Source organism: Schistocerca serialis, chromosome 4 (genome assembly GCF_023864345.2).
Source record: "Schistocerca serialis cubense isolate TAMUIC-IGC-003099 chromosome 4, iqSchSeri2.2, whole genome shotgun sequence".
NCBI classification, from domain to species: domain Eukaryota; kingdom Metazoa; phylum Arthropoda; class Insecta; order Orthoptera; family Acrididae; genus Schistocerca; species Schistocerca serialis.
In genome coordinates, this window is record NC_064641.1 from 253,525,770 (window position 1) to 253,552,371 (window position 26,602).

General features: G+C 38.1%; 1 protein-coding gene across 4 annotated transcripts in view; it reads left to right on the forward strand.

The window, feature by feature from the left end:
- Window positions 1–26,602, forward strand: part of LOC126473690 (polyglutamine-binding protein 1) — a 95,437-nt gene that overhangs the window by 47,605 nt on the left and 21,230 nt on the right. For all 4 annotated transcript variants that reach the window (XM_050100926.1, XM_050100929.1, XM_050100927.1 and 1 more), the window contains exon 5: window positions 24,806–24,983. In XM_050100926.1, coding sequence (XP_049956883.1) covers window positions 24,806–24,983 — 178 coding nt within the window. The remainder of the gene's footprint in view (window positions 1–24,805; window positions 24,984–26,602) is intronic.

A 26,602-nucleotide genomic window follows, 5' to 3' on the forward strand; every position in this document is an offset into this window, starting at 1 on the left:
TCTCTCCATTGCAAAAGGTTCCAGGTTAGTTCCCCAGTCAGATCTCTGGGAGCAGACTGCCAAAGGAGAGGTGATCATGAGAAAAAGATGAAGTAACCAATGAAGGGATAACTTCGTGTGAGACAGAGCATGGAATGTGAGGAGTTTGAACATAGCAGGGAAGCTAGAAAATCATAAAAGGGAAATGCAGAAACTCGGTATAGATATAATGGGGGGTCCGTGAAGTGAAATGGAAAGAAGATAAAGATTTCTGGCCAGATGAATGTGAGGTAATATCTACAGCAGTGCAATGGAGTAGGATTCTTAATGAATAAAAGCAGGACAGAGAATGAGCTACTATGAACAGTTAAGTGAAGGATTGTTCTCATCAGTGTCAACAGCAAACCATTGCCAGCAACAAAAGTTTTCATGCCAATATCGCAAGAAGATGAAGAGATACGAGAGACGTGGGGAGGGAAAAAGACGGGTAGGTGTGATGGAAGGCATATGTAGTGCTGGAGTGGGAGGAGGGAAGGAGATAGGTAAGTGGAGGACAAGGACTAGTGAAGGTTGAGGCCAGTAAGGTTACGGGAATGAAGGATATGTTGTGGGGAGAGTTCCCACTTGTTTAGTTCAGAAAAAGTGATGTTGGTAGAAAGAATCCAGATGATGCATGCTGTAAAGCACTCATTGAAGTGAAGCACATTGTGTTGGGCAGCATGTTCAGCAACTGGGTGGGTGGTCCAGCTGTCTCTTGACCACAGTTTGGTGTTGACCATTCATGTGGTCAGAAAGCTATTTAGTTGTTATGCCCACACAGAATGTGGCACAGTTGTTATGGCTTAGTTCATAGATCAGATGGCTGCTTTCACAAATAGCCCTGCCTTTGATGGTGCAGGAGATGTCTGTGATAGGATTGGAGTAATTGGTAGAGGGAAGCTGTATGGGACAAGTATTGCATCTGCAATGGACCTAGATACAAGACCTGTCACATACACCCTATTGCATTGTTTGTGTGAGTTGTGCCTGTGTGTATGTGTGTTCTATTTCAAAAGAAGGACTGAGCTCTTGATATTCATACAAGTCGTTCTCTTATCTCCAAAGGTCTCTTTAATTTTCCTGTAGGCAGTATCTATCTTACCCCTAGTGAAATAGGCCTCTACATCCTTACATTTGTCCTCTAGCCATCCCTGCTTAGCCATTTTGCACTTCCTGTCGATCTCATTTTTGAGACGTTTGTATTCCTTTTTGCCTGCTTCATTTACTGCATTTTTGTATTTTCTCCTTTCATCAATTAAATTCAATATTTCTTCTGTTACCCAAGGATTTCTACTAGCCCTCATCTTTTTACCTACTTGATCCTCTGCTGCCTTCGCTACTTCGTCCCTCAAAGCTACCCATTCTTCTTCTACTGTATTTCTTTCCCCCATTCCTGTCAATTATTCCCTTATGCTCTCCCTGAAACTCTCTACAACCTCTGGTTCTTTCAGTTTATCCAGGTCCCATCTCCTTAAATTCCCACCTTTTTGCAGTTTCTTCAGTTTTAATCTACAGGTCATAACCAATAGATTGTGGTCAGAGTCCACATCTGCCCCTGGAAATGTCTTACAATTTAAAACCTGGTTCCTAAATCTCTGTCTTACCATTATATAATCTATCTGATACCTTTTAGTATCTCCAGGGTTCTTCCATGTATACAACCTTCTTTCATGATTCTTAAACCAAGTGTTAACTATGATTAAGTTATGCTCTGTGGAAAATTCTAACAGACGGCTTCCTCTTTCATTTCTTAGCCCCAATCCATATTCACCTACTATGTTTCCTTCTCTCCCTTTTCCTACACTCGAATTCCAGTCACCCATGACTATTAAATTTTCGTCTCCCTTCAAAATCTGAATAATTTCTTTTATTTCATCATACATTTCTTCAATTTCTTCGTCATCTGCAGAGCTAGTTGGCATATAAACTTGTACTACTGTAGTAGGTGTGAGCTTCGTATCTATCTTGGCCACAATAATGCGTTCACTATGCTGTTTGTAGTAGCTTACCCGCATTCCTATTTTCCTATTCATTATTAAACCTGCCCCTGCATTACCCCTATTTGATTTTGTATTTATAACCTTGTATTCACCTGACCAAAAATCTTGTTCCTCCTGTCACCGAATTTCACTAATTCCCACTATATCTAACTTTAACCTATCCATTTCCCTTTTTAAATTGTCTAACCTACCTGCCCGATAATGGGATCTGACATTCCATGCTCCAATCTGTAGAAAGCCAGTTTTTTTTGTCTTGATAACGACATCCTCTTGAGTAGTCCCCGCCCGGAGATCCGAATGGGGGACTATTTTACCTCCAGAATATTTTACCCAAGAGAACGGCTTCATCATTTAATCATACAGTAAAGCTGCGGCCCTCGGGAAAAATTACGGCTGTAGTTTCCCCTTGCTTTCAGCCATTCGCAGTACCAGCACAGCAAGGCCGTTTTGGTTATTGTTACAAGGCCAGATCAGTCAATCATCCAGACTGTTGCCCTTGCAACTACTGAAAAGGCTGCTGCCCCTCTTCAGGAACTACACGTTTGTCTGGCCTCTCAACAGATACCCCTCCGTTGTGGTTGCACCTACGGTACGGCTATGTGTATCGCTGAGGCACGCAAGCCTCCCCACCAACGGCAAGGTCCATGGTTCATGGGGGGGGATTCTTTACAGACAAATGGAAAAACTGGTAGAAGCTGACCTCGGGGAGGATCAGTTGGGATTCCGTAGAAATGTTGGAACACGTGAGGCAATACTGACCCTACAACTTATCTTAGAAGAAAGATTACGGAAAGGCAAACCTACATTTCTAGCATTTGTAGACTTAGAGAAAGCTTTTGACAATGTTGACTTGAATACTTTCTTTCAAATTCTGAAGGTGGCAGGGGTAAAATACAGAGAGTGAAAGGCTATTTACAATTTGTACAGAAGCCAGATGGCATAAGAGTCGAGGGACATGAAAGGGAAGCAGTGGTTGGGAAGGGAGTGAGACAAGGTTTTAGCCTTTCCCCGATGCTAGTCAATCTGTATATTGAGCAAGCAGTAAAGGAAACAAAAGAAAAGTTTGGAGTAGGTATTAAAATCCACGGAGAAGAAATAAAAACTTTGAGGTTTGCCGATGACATTGTAATTCTGTCAGAGACAGCAAAGGACTTGGAAGAGCAGTTGAACGGAATGGACAGTGTCTTGAAAGGAGGGTATAAGATGAACATCAACAAAAGCAAAACAAGGATAATGGAATATAGTCAAATTAAATCTGTTGATGCTGAGGGAATTAGATTAGGAAATGAGACACTTAAAGTAATAAAGGGGTTTTGCTATTTGGGGAGCAAAATAACTGATGATGGTCGAAGTAGAGAGGATATAAAATGTAGACTGGCAATGGCAAGGAAAGCGCTTCTGAAGAAGAGAAATTTGTTAACATCGAGTATAGATTTAAGTGTCAGGAAGTCGTTTCAGAAAGTATTTGTATGGAGTGTAGCCATGTATGGAAGTGAAACATGGACGATAAATAGTTTGTACAAGAAGAGAATAGAAGCTTTCGAAATGTGGTGCTACAGAAGAATGCTGAAGATTAGATGGGTAGATCACATAACTAATGCGGAAGTATTGAATAGAATTGGGGAGAAGAGGAGCTTGTGGCACAACTTGACTAGAAGAAGGGATCGGTTGGTAGGACATGTTCTGAGGCATGAAGAGATCACCAATTTAGTATTGGAGGGCAGTGTGGAGGGTAAAAATCGTAGAGGGAGACCAAGAGATGAATACACTAAGCAGATTCAGAAGGATGTAGGTTGCAGTAAGTACTGGGAGATGAAGAAGCTTGCACAGGATAGAGTAGCATAAGGACGTAGGTTGCAGTAAGTACTGGGAGATGAAGAATCTTGCACAGGATAGAGTAGCATGGAGAGCTGCATCAAACCAGTCTCAGGACTGAAGACCACAACAACAACAACAACAACAACATTATCAGTCAGTAATTATACAAAATATTTAAATCAAATTTTTGTTGCCCCTGGAAGCCATTATGTAGGACCTTCAGCTGGGACCACGCACTGTTTTAGTAATAGAGATTAGTCTTTTGTTGTAAATGAGCAAGAACTCAGGATTTTCGATTTTTTAGTGTGTTACCATCGAGTTTGCAGTTATGTAATTGATGATCTTTCTGTCCTGTTGTACAGCGACCTAGATATTATATAAACAGTCTCTCTAAATTTTCTCCCACATTTCCTAGTTGTAGTGTCAAAGTTGTTATGTGATGCAGTACTACGTTATCTTTCAGTTATTCTTGTTATCTTTCATTGGAGGTAAATAAAGTTCTGATGCTTCAAGACTTCAAAGAAAGACAAAAAAGTATATGGATAACTAATCTACAGATACTGCTTTTATGAGACACTTTTCAGAACTAACTTTTATTAAGTGTTCAACATATTTGTGCACACATTTATTCATATTTTTACTCATTGATCCAGCATATCTTAAGTGACATATCGTTTGCACTCCCCTTCTTTGATGTCTGTGAACAGCCTGAGCATTACTGTGTCGTGTGGAGTGGTATCTCAGAATGTGAAATGAAAATTTTACATCATTTAGCAAATTATAAATATTTCATTAAAACTGGCCTTTCTATCATATAACTCTTGCAAACAAGGTTACATACCTTTTAACGTGTTTAAAATTCTCATACTTCTCACAAAACAGCGGCTTTCCATAACGCCAGTTAAGATAATATTTCAACTTCATAATGAAACTTATGAAGTTCCTAATGGATCATTTTGTGCCTAATTAACTGAGTTAGATGGTGGAATATTTAAGATTCTGCCATAATAGTTAGGTCAGATCATCTTGTCACCCTGATTTAGGTTTTCTGTTGTTTTCTGTACCTAGCATGAATACTGATCAAGGGTAAAATTGTAACCAATCCAAAGATTAGTTGGAACATAACATTACTTCACTAGTGGTGTTTCAGTTCAAGGTGGTATGCCCTTGCCTTACTTTGAACTGATTTAACCAGCTAGTAATATGGAGATATAAAGTTTATTCTTAATCACATTAACATATAATTGTCAGGGTAAAAGAAATAGTAAATGGCAGAAAAAAATCTTAATTCAACTGAGGTTTTCACCCCAGATATTTGGATTTGTAACCTGACACTCATTCATTGTGCCACACTGAATGGCAGAATGATTCCTTAAACAGGCCATGGCTGCTTCCTAGCTCAACACTTTATTTTTGTAAATCAACAGATATCCACTTTTTCCTGATTTGACATCAAGATTCTTCCTGACAAGTGACATATCATATCCTCCCACCTCCCTAAGACATTTGTTGCCTTTTCTTGGGCTCTTGATAAAATCTTAAAAAAATAAAATTAAAATGGAAATGCACTGATTTTAGGAATGTGTACTTCAGTCCTTAAAAACAGAATTCTTATAGGATCACTTTGCTGTCCATCTGTATGTATGTCCGTCCAACTGTTAAGAACTTCTTTTCCCAGGAATTGGGTAGACATATTGAGATGAAGTTTGTGTCACATACTAAGAACTACTTGATCTTCTGTGCCAGTGGAAAGGATATGGACATTTGTGTCATGCAGTTGATACTCAAAAAAATCTGTAGGGTACTTCCCATCAACCTAGAATCATGAAATTTGCCAAAAAGCAAAGTTTCGCAATACAAGTAAAGAAAAAAATCTGAAAATTTTTAATTTGTTATTGTATCACATGAATTTTTTTCTTTTCTTGTCTTCATATCTGTCTGTGAATCCCCCTTTATCTCAGGAATGGGTAGATGTATGAATTTCAAGCATATGTCACATACTATATAAAAGATCTATAGTTCCTGCACAGTGTGAAATGTTTAAGCTTTTACAGCAACACCATCAGAAGATACAGCGTTTATGTCACGTATTTTTACATCTTGCCAGTATTGATATTGATAACAGGTAAAAATCACTAAACTCCTGAATTCCATGGATGGATGAACTATTTATATAAATTATTAAGTTTGTACAGAACCCTCATTGTGCGAGTTCTACTCACACTTATCCAGATTTTTATTTATTTTAAAATAAATTTCTGACTCTTATTCCAGTGTTAGATATTAAATGAAGAAACAATTGACCTACCAGGTGCAAAAAGGGAATAGCTAACAAAATTTGAAGTTTTCGTGTTTTTGCGTCAGTGGATGGCTGGAGTGTAATTCTATGCACTGTCTGAAGGGTCACACTTACGTCCACTGGAACAAGGTTTTGTTGGCCATTGATTATCTTGAAAGTTGTGGACTGGACATATCTAGCACTGTTGTTCCCTTTCTGCAAAGTAGACAATGTCGACCATGTGAGACAGTTCATTGACCATGAAGGAATTGCAAAGAGAACTTCTGATGACGGTTAAAGGTCTTCCTTGGACTACATTCAACAAAATATTAATGAGCAAAATGTGCAGATTCTAATATTGTGAAGTAACACATGTTCTGGGCGAAATAGAAGTCGTACACTGGCCATTGTCTTCTTAATCTGTTTGATAACAATGTATTAAAAACTATAACCCACTATTTTCCTGTATGAGGATGTTCCTTTCTGACCTGTGACAGAAACTTGAGGCTTTTAAACAGCTCATAAGGAAGAGTGACAGAATATATACAGTGTAAGAATACTGTGAGCTTATGAAAAAATAGCAGTGTGCTTGGGAATTTCTCTTTCGAAGTAGATGATACTTTAGCTTTCGATAAATGGGTACCTAGGCACTATAAAAAGATGTGTCTGTCAGATGAAACAGCAAGAAGTGATATTCCTAAAGAAACTAAAATTACGTTTCAATTGTCCAAGTTAAAACATATTGAATATAAATCAGATTTGAAAGAAAAGAGTATATTGATGGACTATAGAAGTGCGCACATTCTCTGAAATGCTGCAATATCCCTTGGAAACTATGTCATGAGAAGGTGTACATCATTAGTAGTGCCCCAAAAGTGATAAGAAAACTGAAGGATCTACAAAAACTTGTGTAACATATTCTTCTAGGATACAGTGAGTTTTTAGGACACTTTTCAAATGGCTCACACTTACACAGAAGAGAGGTCAATGAAAGAAAATAAAAGCTACCCATAATATCTTTGTTCCTTTTTTTTGTCATGTGAAATGATGATAAAAAGTTTTTCTGGTGGATTATTGTTTATTTCATTACAGTTTTTAAAATTTCTGTGACTGTATAACACATACTTTGCAAAAAGAACATATATGCAGTATATGTAATGCACAATAATTGTCTTATACATCGCATGATAGAAAAGTTTTCTTTTCAGTATTGTGACAAAACATGATCGCAAAGCAGCTGAAAAGTTTTGTATGCGAACTTTGTATTTCAAACTATCAATAAAGTTTTTATTGTCAACTGAACATTTACACATTTATTAGATATGTCCTTCCTGCTTCTTGTAATTCAATTCATTTCCGTATAAGGTAATTCCTCAGATCTTTAAAAGTTTTTAATGAAAATGTAAAGAACTAGATCAATTGATTCTTTGTAGTTTTAATGAAAGTGTATCGTCTATTAAACTAAGTGCAGAGAATGATGATATAAAATTTCTCAATGAAAATAATCAATTTTTGAAAATATAATGTAATGGTATACATGAAAATGTACTCACCAACTGACAGCAAGAGAACACACACATATAAAAGGTATAACGTATGAAAGTTGGAGCCAGTGGTTCCTTATTTTGGCAGAAGGGTTGAGGTGGGAGGAAGGAGGCGTGAAGGAAAAGGACTGTTGATGTTTAGAAAAAGGAGTAGAGTTCAAAAAAATCACACAGAACCCTGAGTCAAGGGAGACTTACCAGATGGGATGAGAAGGAAAGACTGATTGTTGGGGACTGCACCATGTGAGATTTGAAAATATCGTAGCTTAAAGGTGAAAGATACGGTAATACACAAGACAGACTTTTTTATCTATCCAATATAAAGTTCCTGTTGCTTGTTTAGTTTAATATTGGAAATTTTTAATTCTTTAATTTGTAAATCATTTTACTTTCCATCGAAAAGGTGAAACAAAAATTTAAAAAAATATATTGTCTAATTTTATATCAACACAAGATATTACTTGACTGTATAAGTTGTTATATGTTGTTATATGTGAAGAAAACTGTCCAATAAGTACAGTTAAATTTCAGAAATCTGCCCTGAAAGTAGTTGAAATTTTTAGGTAAGCGATTGAAAAAAAAAAAACACAAATTTGTGTGTGATACGAAACATTATATTATACAAGTCATGTATAATTTATACGGTTGTTAAGTATATGTACTATCAGTTTCCCCTTAGATAAAAATATTGTATTATATTTTTCTTACCTTAAATTCTTTCATAATAGAATCTGAATCTACTGACTGCCAGATATCGCTTTCAGCGGCAGAGTCAGAATGATTCATAAGTGTACAAAAGTGTTAGTGAAATGTCAGTAAAATTGTTTTTAAACAACGGAAAATGCAGGATGGAATATAACAATATTATGAAGAGGATAGTTGCTATTCACCATATAGCGGAGATGCTGAGTCGCAGGTAGGCACAACAGAAAGACTGTCACAGAATGAGCTTTTGGCCAACAAGGCCTTTGTCAAGAAGGGATGACACACACACACACACACACACACACACACACACACACACGCACACAAACGCAACTCACACACACGACCACAGTCTAGCAGCTGAGGCCAGACTCTGGCTTCAGCTGCCACAGACCATGGTGGTTTGTGTGTGTGTGTGTGTGTGTGTGTGTGTGTGTGTGTGTTTTGTCATCTTTCAACAAAGGCCTTGAGGCCTTGTTGGCCGAAAGCTCATTCTGTAACAATCTTTCTGTTGTGCCTATCTGTGACTCAGCGCCTCCACTATATGAGGAGTAGCAACTATCCTTTTCATAATGTTGTTAAAATTTCTTTTTGAAATATATGAAAATGAGCATTGCAAAAAACTTCCAGCAGGAAGAATGGCCACAAATATCAAAACTTCATCATTTAATTCCTTCTTATCAATGTAATATTCATTATCGCTTAACATAGTATCAATATGCATGCACATGACTTTAGTTTTCCACCATCCCACATCTGTAGCTCTTGAATTTGATATAGAATTCTGAAGCTCTTACTATGGCTATCTGTAAGCTCAAATCTATCTTTCAGTGAGCAGATACCTGAATCAACAATTTTTGTTAAAGGAGCAGTCTGCTTCACATTCATCTATAGGTTAATCATTACATAGGTAAATTCCTCCTTCACTCTCCTGTGACATTTTTTAATTTAAATCTGAATAAGATCCAAGTTTTTCCCCAAGTACTTTTGCATCTGTTATCACACTATTAATGCTCTTGTCTGATCTCATCTTCTTAAAAAAATGTTGCAAACACTTTCAACTATATCCACAGCACTGTGTAGGTTTTTACTTTAACTCTTTTGAGAGCTATGTTGATATGATTGATCCTAAACGTAATTCTTTACCAGACCTCTCTCCAACAGAGGCATCTGAATTATTGTAGCATTTTTGCAATAGCAGTGCCACTATTTATTTCAAAAACTTCTACTTTGGAATCTTCGCTGACTTCATAAACATCATCATACACATGTTTAATGTAGTAGCTATGAGGCTCCTAGGAATCTATTTGGCTTTTGCAATAGGTACAACTGAAAGGTTTTACAGTCAAATTAGACATATGCTGCTTCAAAATGCCCCACTGATAGGTAGCTGTAGAAAATAAAGTGAAAAAACTTCTTGAACTGTTCTAGAGAATTTGACAGCAACAGGACATGATAGCCCTGCATTGTTTACGATAATATTTAATTAGTGAACCCCACTTGGAACAAAACATGCTTTAAGGTTTAAGTAGGTCTCTTTTCTGAACTCCTATATTTATCCCTTTTATTTTCAAACCATTACCATATCCCTAGCCTTGCATATTTTTCAAAATAGCATGCCTTCTTACCAACTTTTTAAAGAGAACATTAGTTGTACATTCGTCAGTAGTATGCGTAACTGGAATAAATCCAAGGAAATGTACTTTGATAATTATTTCTTCACCAAGCCAATAAAATGAATGATCATTGTGAGTTGTTATTTGTGACTCATATCAGGACTACAGTCTCAATTAACTGAGTAGCTATGAGAACAAAGTCTTTTCGTGACAGCACTGTTGTGTAAAACATTCTTGGTCTTCTTGCTGCGTCAGTCCAAGGTAAAACCGTGAGCTTTCGATGATAAACTCCATTGTCTTCGTCAGGAGCAATAGCAGCTGACTGTCAAAACTGCTGTCTTTTATAGCCCTTACACAGCTTCTGATTTGTCAGTAGTTATGTTATGCTTTTGCTGATGGTATTCACATCTGCAGTGGTGGTGCCACCACTCCTGTAGCAATGTAAACATTGTGAGGAATATCTTTTCCACATTGAGACCTCCCTTCTGTCACTGCTAAGATTATGTCCACTGTCACAGTTGAAGTGCTTCCCGCACATTCTAATTTTCTACATACATTTTTTTTTACAGAATCCCCGTATCTAGGAGCCTGGGACAGAACTTTTGTTTTGACAAATAGTATTTTGTGTTAGTTTGTGAGGCCGGTGCTCGACAACTGCAGATTTGTCCAGTTATCAAATTTTAATATGCTGTTGATGTTTTGCAAAGCAGTCAGAAATAGTGTGGACGAACTGACAGCCACACTCAGGCTGAGACTTTCCTTAACGGGGCTTAGCACCTCCTTTATACTCTTAGGATGTTAGAAAGTAGGTCTTATACTTTGTCTTCTCAGGACTCTATGGATGTAGTGCTGCAGAAAGGATGAAATACAGAATGAGATTTTCACTCTGCATCGGAGTGTGCGCTGATATGAAACTTCCTGGCAGTACTGTACCAAATGAGCTACCCAAGCATAACTCGCGACCCATCCTCACACCTTCAATTTTGCCAATATCTCATCTCCTACCTTCCAAACTTGACAGAAACTCTTCTGCAGTAGAGCACTTGCCCACGAAAGGCGAAGGTCCCGAGTTCAAGTCTCGGTCCAGCACACAGTTTTAATCTGGCAGGAGGTTTCAGGAAGAAATACAGTTGGTGGCTTATCATGTGAATGCTCAATTTCCAACTGCTTTGCAGAAAATCGATGGCATATTAAAATTCTAGAACTGGAGGAATCCGAAGTTGCTGAGCACAGTGTCACAGACTAACACAAGATACTGTTTGACAAAACAAAAGTTCTGTTTCAGGCTGCTAGATACCAGTATTCTGTCATTAAAGAGACTGTTGAAATTAGAATGTACAAGGAGAAATTCAACTGAGACAGTGGATGTAATCTTAGTGGTGCATGAAAGGAAGCTCTCGATCAGAGAAGAAGCAAAGATATTCGTCACAATGTTTGCACTACTAAAGGAGCGGTGGCACCACCAGTGTAGATGCTGACACCATCAGCAACACCATTACATAATTGCCGATGGATCAGAAGGTGTGTATGGGCTATAACAGGCCAGTCAGCAGCAGTTTGGACAGTCAGTTGCTCCTGGTGAAGATGATGGAGGTTATCGTCGATAGCTTGAGGTTTTATTCCGAATTGATGTGGAAAGATGTTCAAGAATGTTTTATACACCTGAGTAGTATGTCACTTTTTTAAGTTAATTTGAATTGTAATCTTGTATACCTATTGTTAACTTACTCTTTGCAAATACTCTTTCAACACATCAGACGTGTTCATATGTTCTATTAGTTTCAAAAAATTCCCACTATTTTCTTGTAAGAGTGTGTCTCATGTTTCTCGAAACACCAACCACTGTGTCCCCAGGAACTGAGTTATGCAAAACAACCTTTCTAATATCTCATCCCAGTGTTCAGTCTCAGGCTGAATGAGTTTCTGATTTTCTTTATCAAGCTTTTTGCCTTAGCATGAACACCACTGTAACTAGTAATTGGTATGCATGTGTAACACTTGGGAATTTTTCTCTGTTGGACTAGAAATCTGGACATATTTTTCCAGTATGAAAATCATGATATACCTACAAGTGAGGTAGCTGCAGCATTGAAAAGTTTTTCCCATATCAGAATAAATATCTGTGAATTTCTTCACCATTAGAGAATTTTGTTTCGTATTTTGATGGAGACTACCTTTCTTAACACCAATCACTTTAAAATGTCCTCTTTCTACAAGTTTGTCATATGTCATCAGTTATTTTATCTCACAATGTCCACAGTTAGATAATAAGTTAAAAATATATGAGCCAGGTGGTCCTTCCTGCAACATAAAATTAATTTTTTTTTAAATTTTAAATCAGTTGATAAGCACCTCATACTGATAACAAGCAGGTGAAAAATTAATATTCTATGCACATCTTAAAAAAGGGAGAGCAATAAAATCCTCCTACAGATGTGTGGTGAGTGGTATGTCACAGAATAGAAATAGGTTTCTGTATAACTGTGTCTATTTATTCAATATGAGGGTGAAATAATTCCAAAAAGTCATTAAAATTTCTTTGTCCATTCACAGATTTTAAACCACCCCTTGAGCCAGGATCTATCTTCTGCATTGATCGGTATTTTCATTTATATATATTAAGCAAAAGCACAGCAATAAATAATTATCCACTACCAAGGGGAGGGCTGCCAATTGTGAAATTCAGATTCGATTCATACTGCGCATAATAATATATATATATATATATATATATACACACACACACACACACACACACACACACACACACACACACGTAATTCCCGGCAATCAGTTGCAACAATTATGCATATAATAAGTTGTTTAAAATCGTTTGTCGTGGAAAAACTGGCGACTTCGAACATAATTATGTTTTCCGCATACAAAGTTGTATTTCACAAATGTTATTAATTGTCTTCATAATGTTTACCACGTATAGTTAACGGAAGACGTGGAAACGATATTCCGAAACAAATACGTGTAGAGTAAGTCAAACGTTCGAATTAGAATAAAGGCCCCACAAACACAAATTTGCTGTGGCAGGTATGAAATATAAACTCCATTACTCGCTCGTTACACTTGAAGGACAGATGTTGAATGGGCCGAAACGAGCCGCCGCATAACAGCGTAGTTGCCTGCTAACTTCGAAAGAAGGTAGGTGCGGTCCCTAGCGCTACTTATAACATCGTCGAAATTTGTGATATTGTTTTATTTCAAGTATTATTTTTCCACGACAAATGACTTTCAGCAACTTATTATATGCATAATTGTTGCAACTGATTGCCGAGAGGGAAACATTCCACATGGGAAAAATATATCTAAAAACAAAGATGATGTGACTTACCAAATGAAAGCGCTGGCACATCGATAGACACACAAACAAACACAAACATACACACAAAATTCAAGCTTTCACAACAAACTGTTGCCTCATCAGGAAAGAGGGAAGGAGAGGGAAAGACAAAAGGAAGTGGGTTTTAAGGGAGAGGGTAAGGAGTCATTCCAATCCCGGGAGCGGAAAGACTTGCCTTAGGGGGAAAAAAGGACGGGTATACACTCGCGCACACACACACATATCCATCCACACATATACAGACACAAGCAGACATATTTAAAGACAAAGAGTGTCTTTTTTTTTTTTTTTTATATTGTCTGCTTGTGTCTGTATATGTGTGGATGGATATGTGTGTGTGTGTGTGTGTGTGTGTGTGTGTGTGTGTGCGCGCGCGAGTGTATACCCGTCCTTTTTTCCCCCTAAGGTAAGTCTTTCCGCTCCCGGGATTTGAATGACTCCTTACCCTCTCCCTTAAAACCCACTTCCTTTCGTCTTTCCCTCTCCTTCCCTCTTTCCTGATGAGGCAACAGTTTGTTGCGAAAGCTTGAATTTTGTGTGTATGTTTGTGTTTGTTTGTGTGTCTATCGACGTGCCAGCGCTTTCGTTTGGTAAGTCACATCATCTTTGTTTTTTTTATATATATTTAATTGAATTACAAAAAACAAATAATAAAAAAAAAAAAAAGGTTGCATAGCGCGAGATTCGATCCGCCGACCTTTGGATTATGAACCCGAGCACTTACCGCTGCGCCACGACGCTGTAAAAAATTATTAATCGTAGAGAGTATTTCACTGCAACGGTTTCTTTTAACTGTCGATTTTCTCGGCAACGGCTGAGAAGTGCATCTTGGTGCTTTGCCACATTACACCTCTGGCCATGAGCTTTTATTATGTGCAGAATGAATCGAATCTGTATTTCACAATTGGCGGCCTCCCCTTGTAAGTGATGCCAGGTTTGACAAACTCAGATTTTAAACTTGTATATTGTTTGTAAAACTCCTCGGCAGGTAACACAAAATTGAGAAATAAGGTTGATGGTTTACAGGGAAGTTTACATACACTGCTTCAGCAGTTCTCCATAAAGTGTGAGCAGTCATGAGTACTTAGGGTGGTGAGCACCTAACTCGTATAAATTACTCTTGTTGCAACTCTTACATCTTTAGTCTGGACTGCTTTAATAAATTATTTCTGTAATAATACACTTTTTTAGTAACTGCTGGAGAGCTCAATTTCTGCACACTGCTGGCAAGTGCATTAGGTTCCTTCCAGGAAAATATTGATTGTTGGCAGACATTGCATCACCGTTTGCATAATTTATGTTCATCACTATAATTTTAGAATCTAGAAAGGATTATTAAATTGAATTATTAAAACTTGAAAATCTAAATGCTATTACACAAATTATTGATAAGATCTGTGTACTATGAAAAAGAAATGTGCTATTAATGGATGAATACATTGTTAACCATGCCATCTACAGCTACCAACGTCCATTGTCGGTTGGTGACACCTATTAATTTAAATGCCAGTTTGAGATCTAGCAGCAACTTGGAGGTAGCCAAGAAACATTCAAAAAACATACCAGAAAATGAAAAAGAGCAGTTTGCTGAAATTATGAAAAAGTACATAACTGCAATTGAATCTAAAAAACACGATGTCAACATGCTAAAAAGGAAAAAGGATGCAGGGGAAAAAATACAGGCTGAATACAACGCAGAAGCTCTTACACAAAGATCACAAGAACAGCTTAAAGTAATTTAGAAGGACGTGAAAGTGAAAGCAAAGAAAATGAAAGCTAAATGTAACCAAAAACAATTTCAAACTGGCCATGGAGTAAGTGAGATGAAGATCGACGATATAAGCCAAATGGTTGTTGAGACATGATCCCACAAGTTTTCAAGGGGATAGCTGGAGTTAACAACAGTGACACATCTGAAGATAATGCGATACTTTCAAGCAACTTTAATGATGATAACTGCTCTGAAGGTAGCAATGAAACTGCTAAAGGTGGAACTTTATCCCATGAACCTCGGCCTGCATTCTCTGGTGGGAGCTTATCAGAAGATGCATGCAGCAAAAGAGGTAGAGAAGATACGATTGTAGTGAAAAACCGAGAGTTGTTGAAAAAAGCAGACGAGCTTCATTCTTTAAAAATGCGTGAAATATGAGAGGAAAACAATGCAAAATTTTATTAGTAGCCTCCTGAGTCTTGAGATTTTTTTTTAAAAATATTTTAAAAATGACATATGTGAAACGTGGGAAAAAAATCACTGAATTTGAGAAAAATCGTAAAAAAATTCTACTTTGGTCATTTGGGCATAAATGCAAGTATGGTACACTATACTTCAGGTCTCAGGATAATCAAAGCTATTCATAAATTGTAATATGTAGATTAAGGATGTTGTTAGTGATAGTTTTCATTTATAACAGGGGAAAATAATGTTTACACCATCTAGAAGGAATGTAGCAGTTTTTATTACATTATTTCGGTGGTAAATTACAAAGTACAAGTTCCACAAATACACGTATCAACGGTTATGAAATGCAGCAAAGCAGTTTCGCAGTGCATTTAAGCATAAAAACACTTCGCAAGTTACACATTTTGTTCTACAAAGCTTTTTAAAATTCTCTCTACGACAGTTTTGAAATATTTTTGGTCCAGTTACCTCAGGCATGTGCTCTGTTTGCTTTCGGGTTTCTGGAGGTGGCAGTGTTATTGGTTTCCTTCTTTTTGGGGCACTAGTCTCAGGTTCTTCTTTTCTTGCATTGTCATCATGATGCTCTTGTTGCTCTTGATTACCTACTGTTTTGTTTCGATTCAGAAGCTGTTGTGCAAGCATCATCTTAAAAGCTCTCAGTTGTAAAATCTCCTTTGCTGGAGTGTCGGATTTCTTCTGTTCCTCTTTGTACTGAAGCCAAGAATTACAAACTGCAACATCTGTGAAATGGCATATTGTTCTTAGTGTCCATTTCTTGGTCCTTGCACACACTGGGCAGTAGGAATTGAGTCTATCTGCCATATCCACACCACCCATGTTCTGATTATAATTTTTAATTACACTGGGTTCCTCAATATGTAAATATTTGCTCTCTTTCTTGGATCACCTCTGGCATGTCTCACTAGTTTCAATACCTTGTGCAGTGGAAAGCTTCACAACACTTTTGTTGCCCGTCCATTTTGTAACTGCCAACTTTTGATCACTTCTGACCAGCATGTCACATGAGCCTCGTCCTTCTTTCTGAAGATCCTTATCTGACTTTAGCCGGATCTGCTTGGGAATTCGGTTATTCATAATGGTCCCTGTAGATCCAAGGCCTTTCTCAAGCAGCAAACCAGCTAATTTCATAGACGTAAAAAATCTGTCATCGTAACAGTACAAATGCCATGTACGAGCAACCCTTGAGGATATGATGTTTTGCATTGGTAACAGACAAAATCACATATTGTTCCATTGGGATTGGCCAAAACAAACACTTTAATGCCAAGTAGATTTGGTTTTCCTCTTACATACTGTTTGAAACCACAGTGGCCTTGAAATGGAACCACTGTTTCATCGACAGCAATGTGGAGAGATCTGGGTTGTAGAAAACAGCCTCACCTGACCTTTCCCAGGAATGGATGCACTTTCTACAATTGATCTTTGTCTCTCATTTTCAGGTATGTCATAGCCAAATACCACTTTTAGGGAATTCCTGAACTGAAAATACCTATCACTAGTCATACCCTCTGTTATATTAGATATCTCCCATTGTTTTTGCCAATACATACTTACTATTAGGATACTGTAAGCAGGCCATCGCCATAGTTACAGCAAACCAACTCATGATCTCTTCTGCAGTTGTTCCAAGAGATTTATCATACAGCAAAGTAAATGCCTGATTTGTTTTCTCTGAAATGAGTGTAAACAGAGAGAAATCTACATACTGTAGAAAATAATCAAGACATGTCCATCCTTGAGAGCTGATCTGTTGACAAGGTTATAAATTTGGAAGATTTGGTGTCATGAAATTTCTTCGCCTCCAGGTTTCCCTGTTGTTTATAACTTCTGTAGCATAAGTATTCCACCACTTCCTCATCATCTAATTTTGAAAACATGTTATTTACACATTAATTACAAATTGGAAATGTTAATTTCTTGAACATGTAAGTCTTGTATTAAGTATGTTCATCTGTGAGAGAGACAGAGAGCATGTAGTAGTAGTTAGAATGTTACTACATTGAAGCCTGAAGTATAGTACACTATACTTCATTGTTATGACCTCCCTGTTGCGGTTAATTGTATACTTATTATTCTTAACTGAGACAATGTTCAAACATTAATAAAGGCAACATAATTTTTTCAGCCTTGTGAAATGAAATTTACTGTGTGCTTGCTTTGAAATTCACCAGATCGGCGTGTCTGCACCCGCCATTTTGGTTTCGGATCACTACAAATACAATGTAAACATGTGGAACAGCTTTCTACATAGTCACAGTGATTGGCCTCAGATGTCAGCACATCCTAAACCCAGTAGCAGCCACCCAGGAATGTGCTGCTGTCTAGTGGGAATTTTTGAAGTTTCAGGATGCAGAGTATAGTATACTATACTCGGGGACTCGGGAGGATAGAAAGACAAAGAGAAATCATGGAAGAAGAGCATAACCTTAAAATGGAAGCTATGTTTAAGTTCAAGAATGTAATGGAGCAAACTTCAGGTTCCAGTTCTTCATCCAATGTGCTCGAGAAATTTGGGATTTTGTGAATGAATAAGAAAATATTCATATGTATAAAACATCTTTTACTTCTTTGAAATTTTTTCAAATGGTTAATATGTTCTTGTTTCTTGTATGGCATAATATTTGTGTTTATCATTTCAGCATCCAGCATCGGTACCAATTTTTGTTAATATTACATTTTAATATTTATCTGAATTTGCAATATTATAAAGTAAGTTTTTTTTTTTTTTCAGAAATAATCGAAACATTGTATGACTTTGTATACCCAATTAAGAAATAAAATGAGAATGTTAATACCCTAATGCAAAAAAAGAAAGAAAGAAAGAAAAAGAACATAACTATAAAATTACACATGGATAAAATGAGTCACTTTTCACTGCATTAGTGACAATCCAGTGGCTTATTTATTCATTTACGAAGGAAAAGTCTTTACACTAACTTCTAATTTTACTAGCAAACTAGGTACAATTGTAATTAAGTACAATAGACCTTCTGACAGCTTGGCCTACAGCATCTGCTTCTGGCTGATGTGCATATTGTTCATTGTCATTCACCTACATCTACATCTACATTGATACTCCGCAAGCCACCCAACGGTGTGTGGCGGAGGGCACTTTACGTGCCACTGTCATTACCTCCCTTTCCTGTTCCAGTCGCGTATGGTTCGCGTGAAGAACGACTGTCTGAAAGCCTCCGTGCGCGCTCTAATCTCTCTAATTTTACATTCGTGATCTCCTCGGGAAGTATAAGTAGGGGGAAGCAATATATTCGATACCTCATCCAGAAACGCACCCTCTCGAAACCTGGCGAGCAAGCTACACCGCGATGCAGAGCGCCTCTCTTGCAGAGTCTGCCACTTGAGTTTATTAAACATCTCCGTAATGCTATCACGGTTACCAAATAACCCAGTGACGAAACGCGCCGCTCTTCTTTGGATCTTCTCTATCTCCTCCGTCAACCCGACCTGGTACGGATCCCACACTGATGAGCAATACTCAAGTATAGGTCGAACGAGTGTTTTGTAAGCCACCTCCTTTGTTGATGGACTACATTTTCTAAGCACTCTCCCAATGAATCTCAACCTGGTACCCGCCTTACCAACAATTAGTTTTATATGATCATTCCACTTCAAATCGTTCCGTACGCATACTCCCAGATATTTTACAGAAGTAACTGCTACCAGTGTTTGTTCCGCTATCATATAATCATACAATAAAGGATCCTTCTTTCTATGTATTCGCAATACATTACATTTGTCTATGTTAAGGGTCAGTTGCCACTCCCTGCACCAAGTGCCTATCCGCTGCAGATCTTCCTGTATTTCGCTACAATTTTCTAATGCAGCAACTTCTCTGTATACTACAGCATCATCCGCGAAAAGCCGCATGGAACTTCCGACACTATCTACTAAGTCATTTATATATATTGTGAAAAGCAATGGTCCCATAACACTCCCCTGTGGCACGCCAGAGGTTACTTTAACGTCTGTAGACGTCTCTCCATTGATAACAACATGCTCTGTTCTGTTTGCTAAAAACTCTTCAATCCAGCCACACAGCTGGTCTGATATTCCGTAGGCTCTTACTTTGTTTATCAGGCGACAGTGCGGAACTGTATCGAACGCCTTCCGGAAGTCAAGAAAAATAGCATCTACCTGGGAGCCTGTATCTAATATTTTCTGGGTCTCATGAACAAATAAGGCGAGTTGGGTCTCACACGATCGCTGTTTCCGGAATCCATGTTGATTCCTACATAGTAGATTCTGGGTTTCCAGAAATGACATGATACGCGAGCAAAAAACATGTTCTAAAATTCTACAAGAGATCGACGTAAGAGATATAGGTCTATAGTTTTGCGCATCTGCTCGACGACCCTTCTTGAAGACTGGGACTATCTGTGCTCTTTTCCAATCATTTGGAACCCTCCGTTCCTCTAGAGACTTGCGGTACACGGCTGTTAGAAGGGGGGCAAGTTCTTTCGCGTACTCTGTGTAGAATCGAATTGGTATCCCGTCAGGTCCAGTGGACTTTCCTCTATTGAGTGATTCCAGTTGCTTTTCTATTCCTTGGACACTTATTTCGATGTCAGCCATTTTTTCGTTTGTGCGAGGATTTAGAGAAGGAACTGCAGTGCGGTCTTCCTCTGTGAAACAGCTTTGGAAAAAGGTGTTTACTATTTCAGCTTTACGCGTGTCATCCTCTGTTTCAATGCCATCATCATCCCGTAGTGTCTGGATATGCTGTTTCGAGCCACTTACTGATTTAACGTACGACCAGAACTTCCTAGGATTTTCTGTCAAGTCGGTACATAGAATTTTACTTTCGAATTCAATGAACGCTTCACGCATAGCCCTCCTTACGCTAACTTTGACATCGTTTAGCTTCTGTTTGTCTGAGAGGTTTTGGCTGCGTTTAAACTTGGAGTGGAGCTCTCTTTGCTTTCGCAGTAGTTTCCTAACATTGTTGTTGTACCACGGTGGGTTTTTCCCGTCCCTCACAGTTTTACTCGGCACGTACCTGTCTAAAACGCATTTTACGATTGCCTTGAACTTTTTCCATAAACACTCAACATTGTCAGTGTCGGAACAGAAATTTTCGTTTTGATCTGTTAGGTAGTCTGAAATCTGCCTTCTATTACTCTTGCTAAACAGATAAACCTTCCTCCCTTTTTTTATATTCCTATTAACTTCCATATTCAGGGATGCTGCAACGGCCTTATGATCACTGATTCCCTGTTCTGTACATACAGATTCGAAAAGTTCGGGTCTGTTTGTTATCAGTAGGTCCAATATGTTATCTCCACGAGTCGGTTCTCTGTTTAATTGCTCGAGGTAATTTTCGGATAGTGCACTCAGTATAATGTCACTCGATGCTCTGTCCCTACCACCCGTCCTAAACATCTGAGTGTCCCAGTCTATATCTGGTAAATTGAAATCTCCACCTAAGACTATAACATGCTCAGAAAATTTATGTGAAATGTATTCCAAATTTTCTCTCAGTTGTTCTGCCACTAATGCTGCTGAGTCGGGAGGTCGGTAAAAGGAGCCAATTATTAACCTAGTTTGGTTGTTTAGTGTAACCTCCACCCATAATAATTCACAGGAACTATCCACTTCTACTTCACTACAGGATAAACTACTACTAACAGCGATGAACACTCCACCACCGGTTGCATGCAATCTATCCTTTCTAAACACCGTCTGTACCTTTGTAAAAATTTCGGCAGAATTTATCTCTGGCTTAAGCCAGCTTTCTGTACCTATAACGATTTCAGCTTCGGTGCTTTCTATCAGCGCTTGAAGTTCCGGTACTTTACCAACGCAGCTTCGACAGTTGACAATTACAATACCGATTGCTGCTTGGTCCCCGCATGTCCTGACTTTGCCCCGCACCCGTTGAGGCTGTTGCCCTTTCTGTACTTGTACCTCCACAGCATCGGGGTGAAACACATCTCTAACTTCTATTCCAAAGTTGTGTAGAACTGCAGCAGCCACAATAACATTCGCACATTTGTTTGGTTTAAGTCGCATTGTTTTAAGTGAGAATTTGGAAACATTTCTTCCAAACACTGAACACTCACTCCATTACTCATCTGGTAGCAAAACGGGCTCTATTGTAGCGCCATTTAACTCCCGTGTGGGCTCAGAACACTGGCATCATAAGATGTTTGGAGAGAGCATATCCACTATCTCCAACAAGCAACCCATCATATTGTCCATTTTCAAATTCTGCAGCAACTCTACTATTGTCCCAAATGCGTGCATCTTGCATGGAACCCGGCCAATGGCTTGCCACATTCAAAATCTTCATATTGGTATCACAGATGGTTTGTGTATTGATAGAAAAGAAATTCTTGCGATTTCTGTATGTTTCTGCTTGCACTCCAGAAGGACAAAGTGTGGGTATATGTACACAGTCTATGGCCCCTATGACATTTGGAAACTCACCAGTTTGATAGAATTCTCTTTTGTTTTATGATACATTTCCGTGGCTCTATGGCATGGACACACACATTGGCTTTAAGGCAACTAAACTGTTTATCACACTGTTAAAAGCTCTTCCAGCAGTAGTACAATGGATATTAATGAGATCCAATGCTACATTTTTAAAAGTACTTGTGCTAAAAAATTTGCAGTCCGCAAAGAAGTTACAGATAAAAGCACGGTTCCTGCAGTAACGGCTCCAGCATACCAAGCAGCAACTCAAAATATTCCTTACGCAACCCAAACCACTCTTTGAAATCACTGTCAATATACATCAAAAATAGGTCTCTTCTCTCCATTACAACTGTCATTTGTGGGATGTTCACCTTTTCCTCCATCTCCATATGTTCTTCGTAATCCAGGTAGTGCATAGAATTCAACACTTAAAACACAGAACTCAGAGATCACACCTTGCTCTCCTTCTACTGTCTAGGAGTAAATTTTGGCCTTATTTCCTCCTTAATTTACTAACATAGTAGTGTACTCTTCACTTGTGCTCTTAACCAGTAATGGAGTAAACAAATTTACTTCGGAAGTAAATGAAAAATTTACTCCTGGAGTAATTTACTCCTTTAGTGCAGTACTATCGACTCGAAGTCACCAATTTCCTTCTCTCCTAATAACTTATTACTTTAGTTTCACTTATCCCCGGTTGGTGCTCACCACCCTTAGTGTTCAAGCCCAGAGAAAGAGTAGTGATGGGCAACATGCACGGGAGCTCAAAATGTAGCATCCATGTTTGATGAAATTACTACCCTTGTTTTATTTTGTAAGTGATTGTTACAGGCTTCAGTCCAAAGACTGGTTTGATGCATCTGTTCCTGCCAGTTTATTCTGTGCAAGACTCTTCATCTCTGAATATTTACTGCAACCTACATCCAATTTGGAGCTGCTTGCTATATTCATCCATTGGTCTCCCTGTAGAATTTTTTCCCACAACACTTCCCCCCTATACCAAATTAAATATTCCTTGATGCCTCAGAATGTGTCCTATCAGCCAGTCTCTTCTTTTAGATATGTTATGCCATAAATTTCTTTTTGCCCCCAAAAGCTTCTATTTTCTTCTTGCCTGAACTGCTTCTCATCCATCTTTCATTTCCGTACAACACTACTCTCCAGACAAATGCTTTCAGAAAAAGATTTACTAACATGTAAATTTATATTAGATGTTAAAAAATTTCTCTTTTTCAGAAATGCTTTTCCTCATATTGCCAGCCTGCATTTTATATCAGTACCTCAGTAGGTGAGTGGTGAAATGGCAGATTACACTTTCAAAGGTCTCAAGTTCGATCCCCCGTAAGTCGTACGGTTTTCATCTGTCACTAATCTCTTATTTCACCTCTAGCAATGTCTGTTGATGTGAAAAATGCCAAGCTGCCCTGAGATTTGGAATCCACATTAAGTTGTAGACCCCCGTAACTGTCTGGGTAAGTTTGAACAAAGTTCAGAGGAAGGCAATGGCATACCACCTCCAAAAAGACCATGCCCATCAAGGCACTGTGGTGTTCAAAACAATCTTCAGAGTGATGACAGCTTTACATACTACTTCTGCTATCAAATGTTATTTTGGTGCCCAAGTAGCAAAACTCATCTGCTACTTTTAGCATCTAATTTCCTAATCTCATTTGTCAGTTATCGTCTGCTTGAATTCTACCACATTCCGTTACTCTTATTGTAATTTGGTTGAGTCTGATCTTATAACCTCTTTTTCAAGAAACTATCTAGTCTGTTCGATTGCTCTTCCAGGTCCTTTACTGTCTCTGGCAGAATTATGAGGTGTTTGAGAAAAGTGGACTGATTTTCCATCCACTGAAGTTAGATTTTTTTTTCCAAACAACAGTATTGTCCCAATTAAAGTAGTTCCCATTGGCAGCTATACAATGGCAGAGTAGTTGTTCTCAGCCTTAGTAGTAGCCTTAGTAGCAACGCTGAAAGGCTTCAACTGGTTGGGACTTTAACGTGTCGGTCACATTCTCTTGAATGTTCTCCTGAGTCCAAAAATGATGTCCTTTTCAGACATCTTTCAATTTTGGGAAAATAAAAAAGTCACAAGGACTCAGGTAAGGTGAATAGGTTGGCTGTGGAACAACAGGATTGCTTTCTGAGGTCCAAAAGTCCATGATAGAAGTGACCTTGTGGCACAGGATGTTGTCATGATGCAGCATTTACTTGTCTGCAATGTCTGGACTCACTCGATTCACCCTTTCAAGGACATCTTTGTGAAATGTTTGGTTGACAGTTTGTCTTGGAGGTGTGAATTCTTTATATGTGATACCCCTACTGCCAAGGAAGCAAATCAACATTGTTGAAAGTGTTCCTGAGCAAGATTCATCTTCATTGTCTTCCCTGCCTTCCAAAAATGATTTGTGCCAGCGTAAAACTTGTGCTCACGATAAGGAACGTTCCCCGACAGCCTGTTTCAACTTTTCAGAGGTCACACTTATGGATTGTGTACAAAGAGTCAAGCTGTATATCGAAAAAAAGATTTAACACGAAAACAGCTGAAACAAAAAAATCACTTAACTCAAAATAATACTACAGTCCGTCCCAGTAGAATACTATGTAATTTCATACTTCTTTCTTTAATGTGAAATAAAAGGTTTTTAACTTTGAAAGATAATCAGCTATAACCGTCCAACAGTTGTTGCATTTCTCCATAGATCTTGTGTGCACTTTTAAAACCATAAGTCACTCGCAGCACATTTCTGTGTGGTGTCAACTGTAACTTGTGATTTTATTAGTATTTATTGATATAATCTTATAGTGTATGGTATGTGTGTTTTTATGAATACAGAGGACGACATTACTACTGGGAGAGTGAAAATGATTTGGTGTCATGGTTGCCTCCGAGTCATCCGCGTGCTGTTGTTTCGGAATCAGCAGCTCACATGCGTGAAGAAATGAGGCTAGCTGAAGGGGATGATGAAGAAGAAGATGAGGCAAAAGATAGTGAAAATGATGAAGATGCAGAAGTGAGTTAAACTTTGTTGCTTTAGTTGTAGTTATCAATGTTAAGAGCTTAAAATACAATAATAGTTCATACTCATGGAGTTGACCCCAGTGTAATACCTGCTCCGAAAGAAGTATACACACATAATGAGAGTGCTGGCATTCAAATTAGGACAACTGTTTTTACTGGCATATCAGAGTATGAGAGCGTGCTTAACTGTTTCAACTATTGGTCTCTCAGCACCAGAACTTGACTTCATTATCTACCTGATTGAATGTATGCTAGTTTCGCATCATCATGTTGAAGGATTTTGTAACTGATCTGCAGGCAATCTGCTGCTTGTACTCATAACAAACTATAGTATCTCCCCAGGAGGAGCAGTCCCACCCTGTCATCCAAATTTGCATCTTCTGTCATTTTTCTTTCATGTCAAAATTTATCCTGTTTCCTTTAAAAAGACTGCAACTCATTTCCTCCCCATCCTTGTATAATCTGGGGTTGTAGTCTGTCTCCAATAAACTAATTCTCTACCAGGTGTTAATTTGTTTTATAATTCTTCCAAGTCCCTGCTTGCATGGCTACCTTGCATGCAAAAGACATTTTTCAATTTTCAAATAAATGCTAGAGTCATAATTCCATCCCCCTTTGTTTTGTACTATTAGGAGTAACATGATCTTATAGTAGAAATATCAATTTGAGGAATGGTGGTTGGGTGCAAGACAAGCATAAAAGAGCTTTAAAGACATTAAAAAGTATGTAGATGACTTGCAAAATGTATGTAAACCAGTGAGAACTGCATAAATATTTTTGTATGTTCTGGACCAAAGATTAAATAAATCCATTAAGTAGTTTCTTCTCTGATTTTGTCTTGTAACTATTCGCCACTGCTCATCTGTTTTGCACCCTTTTCTGATTTTGTTCCCCTCTTGCTTTTGTTGTCTTTATACACTTGTGTGTTGGGTATTTTACTTTCTACTTACCAGGTATTTCAAAATGAACATTGGAATTTTAAGGCTTTGTAGCATTTATTACATTCAAGTTACAATTACAAATAACACTTCTAATGGAAGAGCAACTCAAACAGTTTTGTTTGTATACCTGTGTGCATATGCATGCAATGTTTCCTGCGTCTCCCATTGGAAGGTGATAGTAGCAAAGATGGAAACTAGTGAACAGAATGCTTTTTGTGTTTTACAGAATATAAGGATTGAATGTGTTGTTACAGTGCATTGTGCGTTTTGCATTACGTTCCACAGTAAGACTCCAAGCATTAGTAAATCTGTTGATGGTCTCAGCAGTTTGAAGACTCTGGCTGTTTTTGCAAAGGAAGAACATGGGACAACCAAGAGTGACTAAAGAATGTATTGAACGAGTGAAAGAGTCTTTCATGCTTAACCCCAAGAAATCAGTTCGGAAGGCTGGTTGTGAATTAGCAGTTTCGGTAATATCTGTGTGGAGACTTCTAAGAAGATATTTACAACTATGTCCTTAATGTTTGCAGTTATTAAAGCTCTAAAACCTACAGACTATAGTTTATGTGCCAACTTTGCAGATAAAATGTTGCTGTATGATGATGAAGATTTTCTGGATTGTGTCATCTTCAGCAATGAATCGACATTGTGAATACACATAATGTGCACA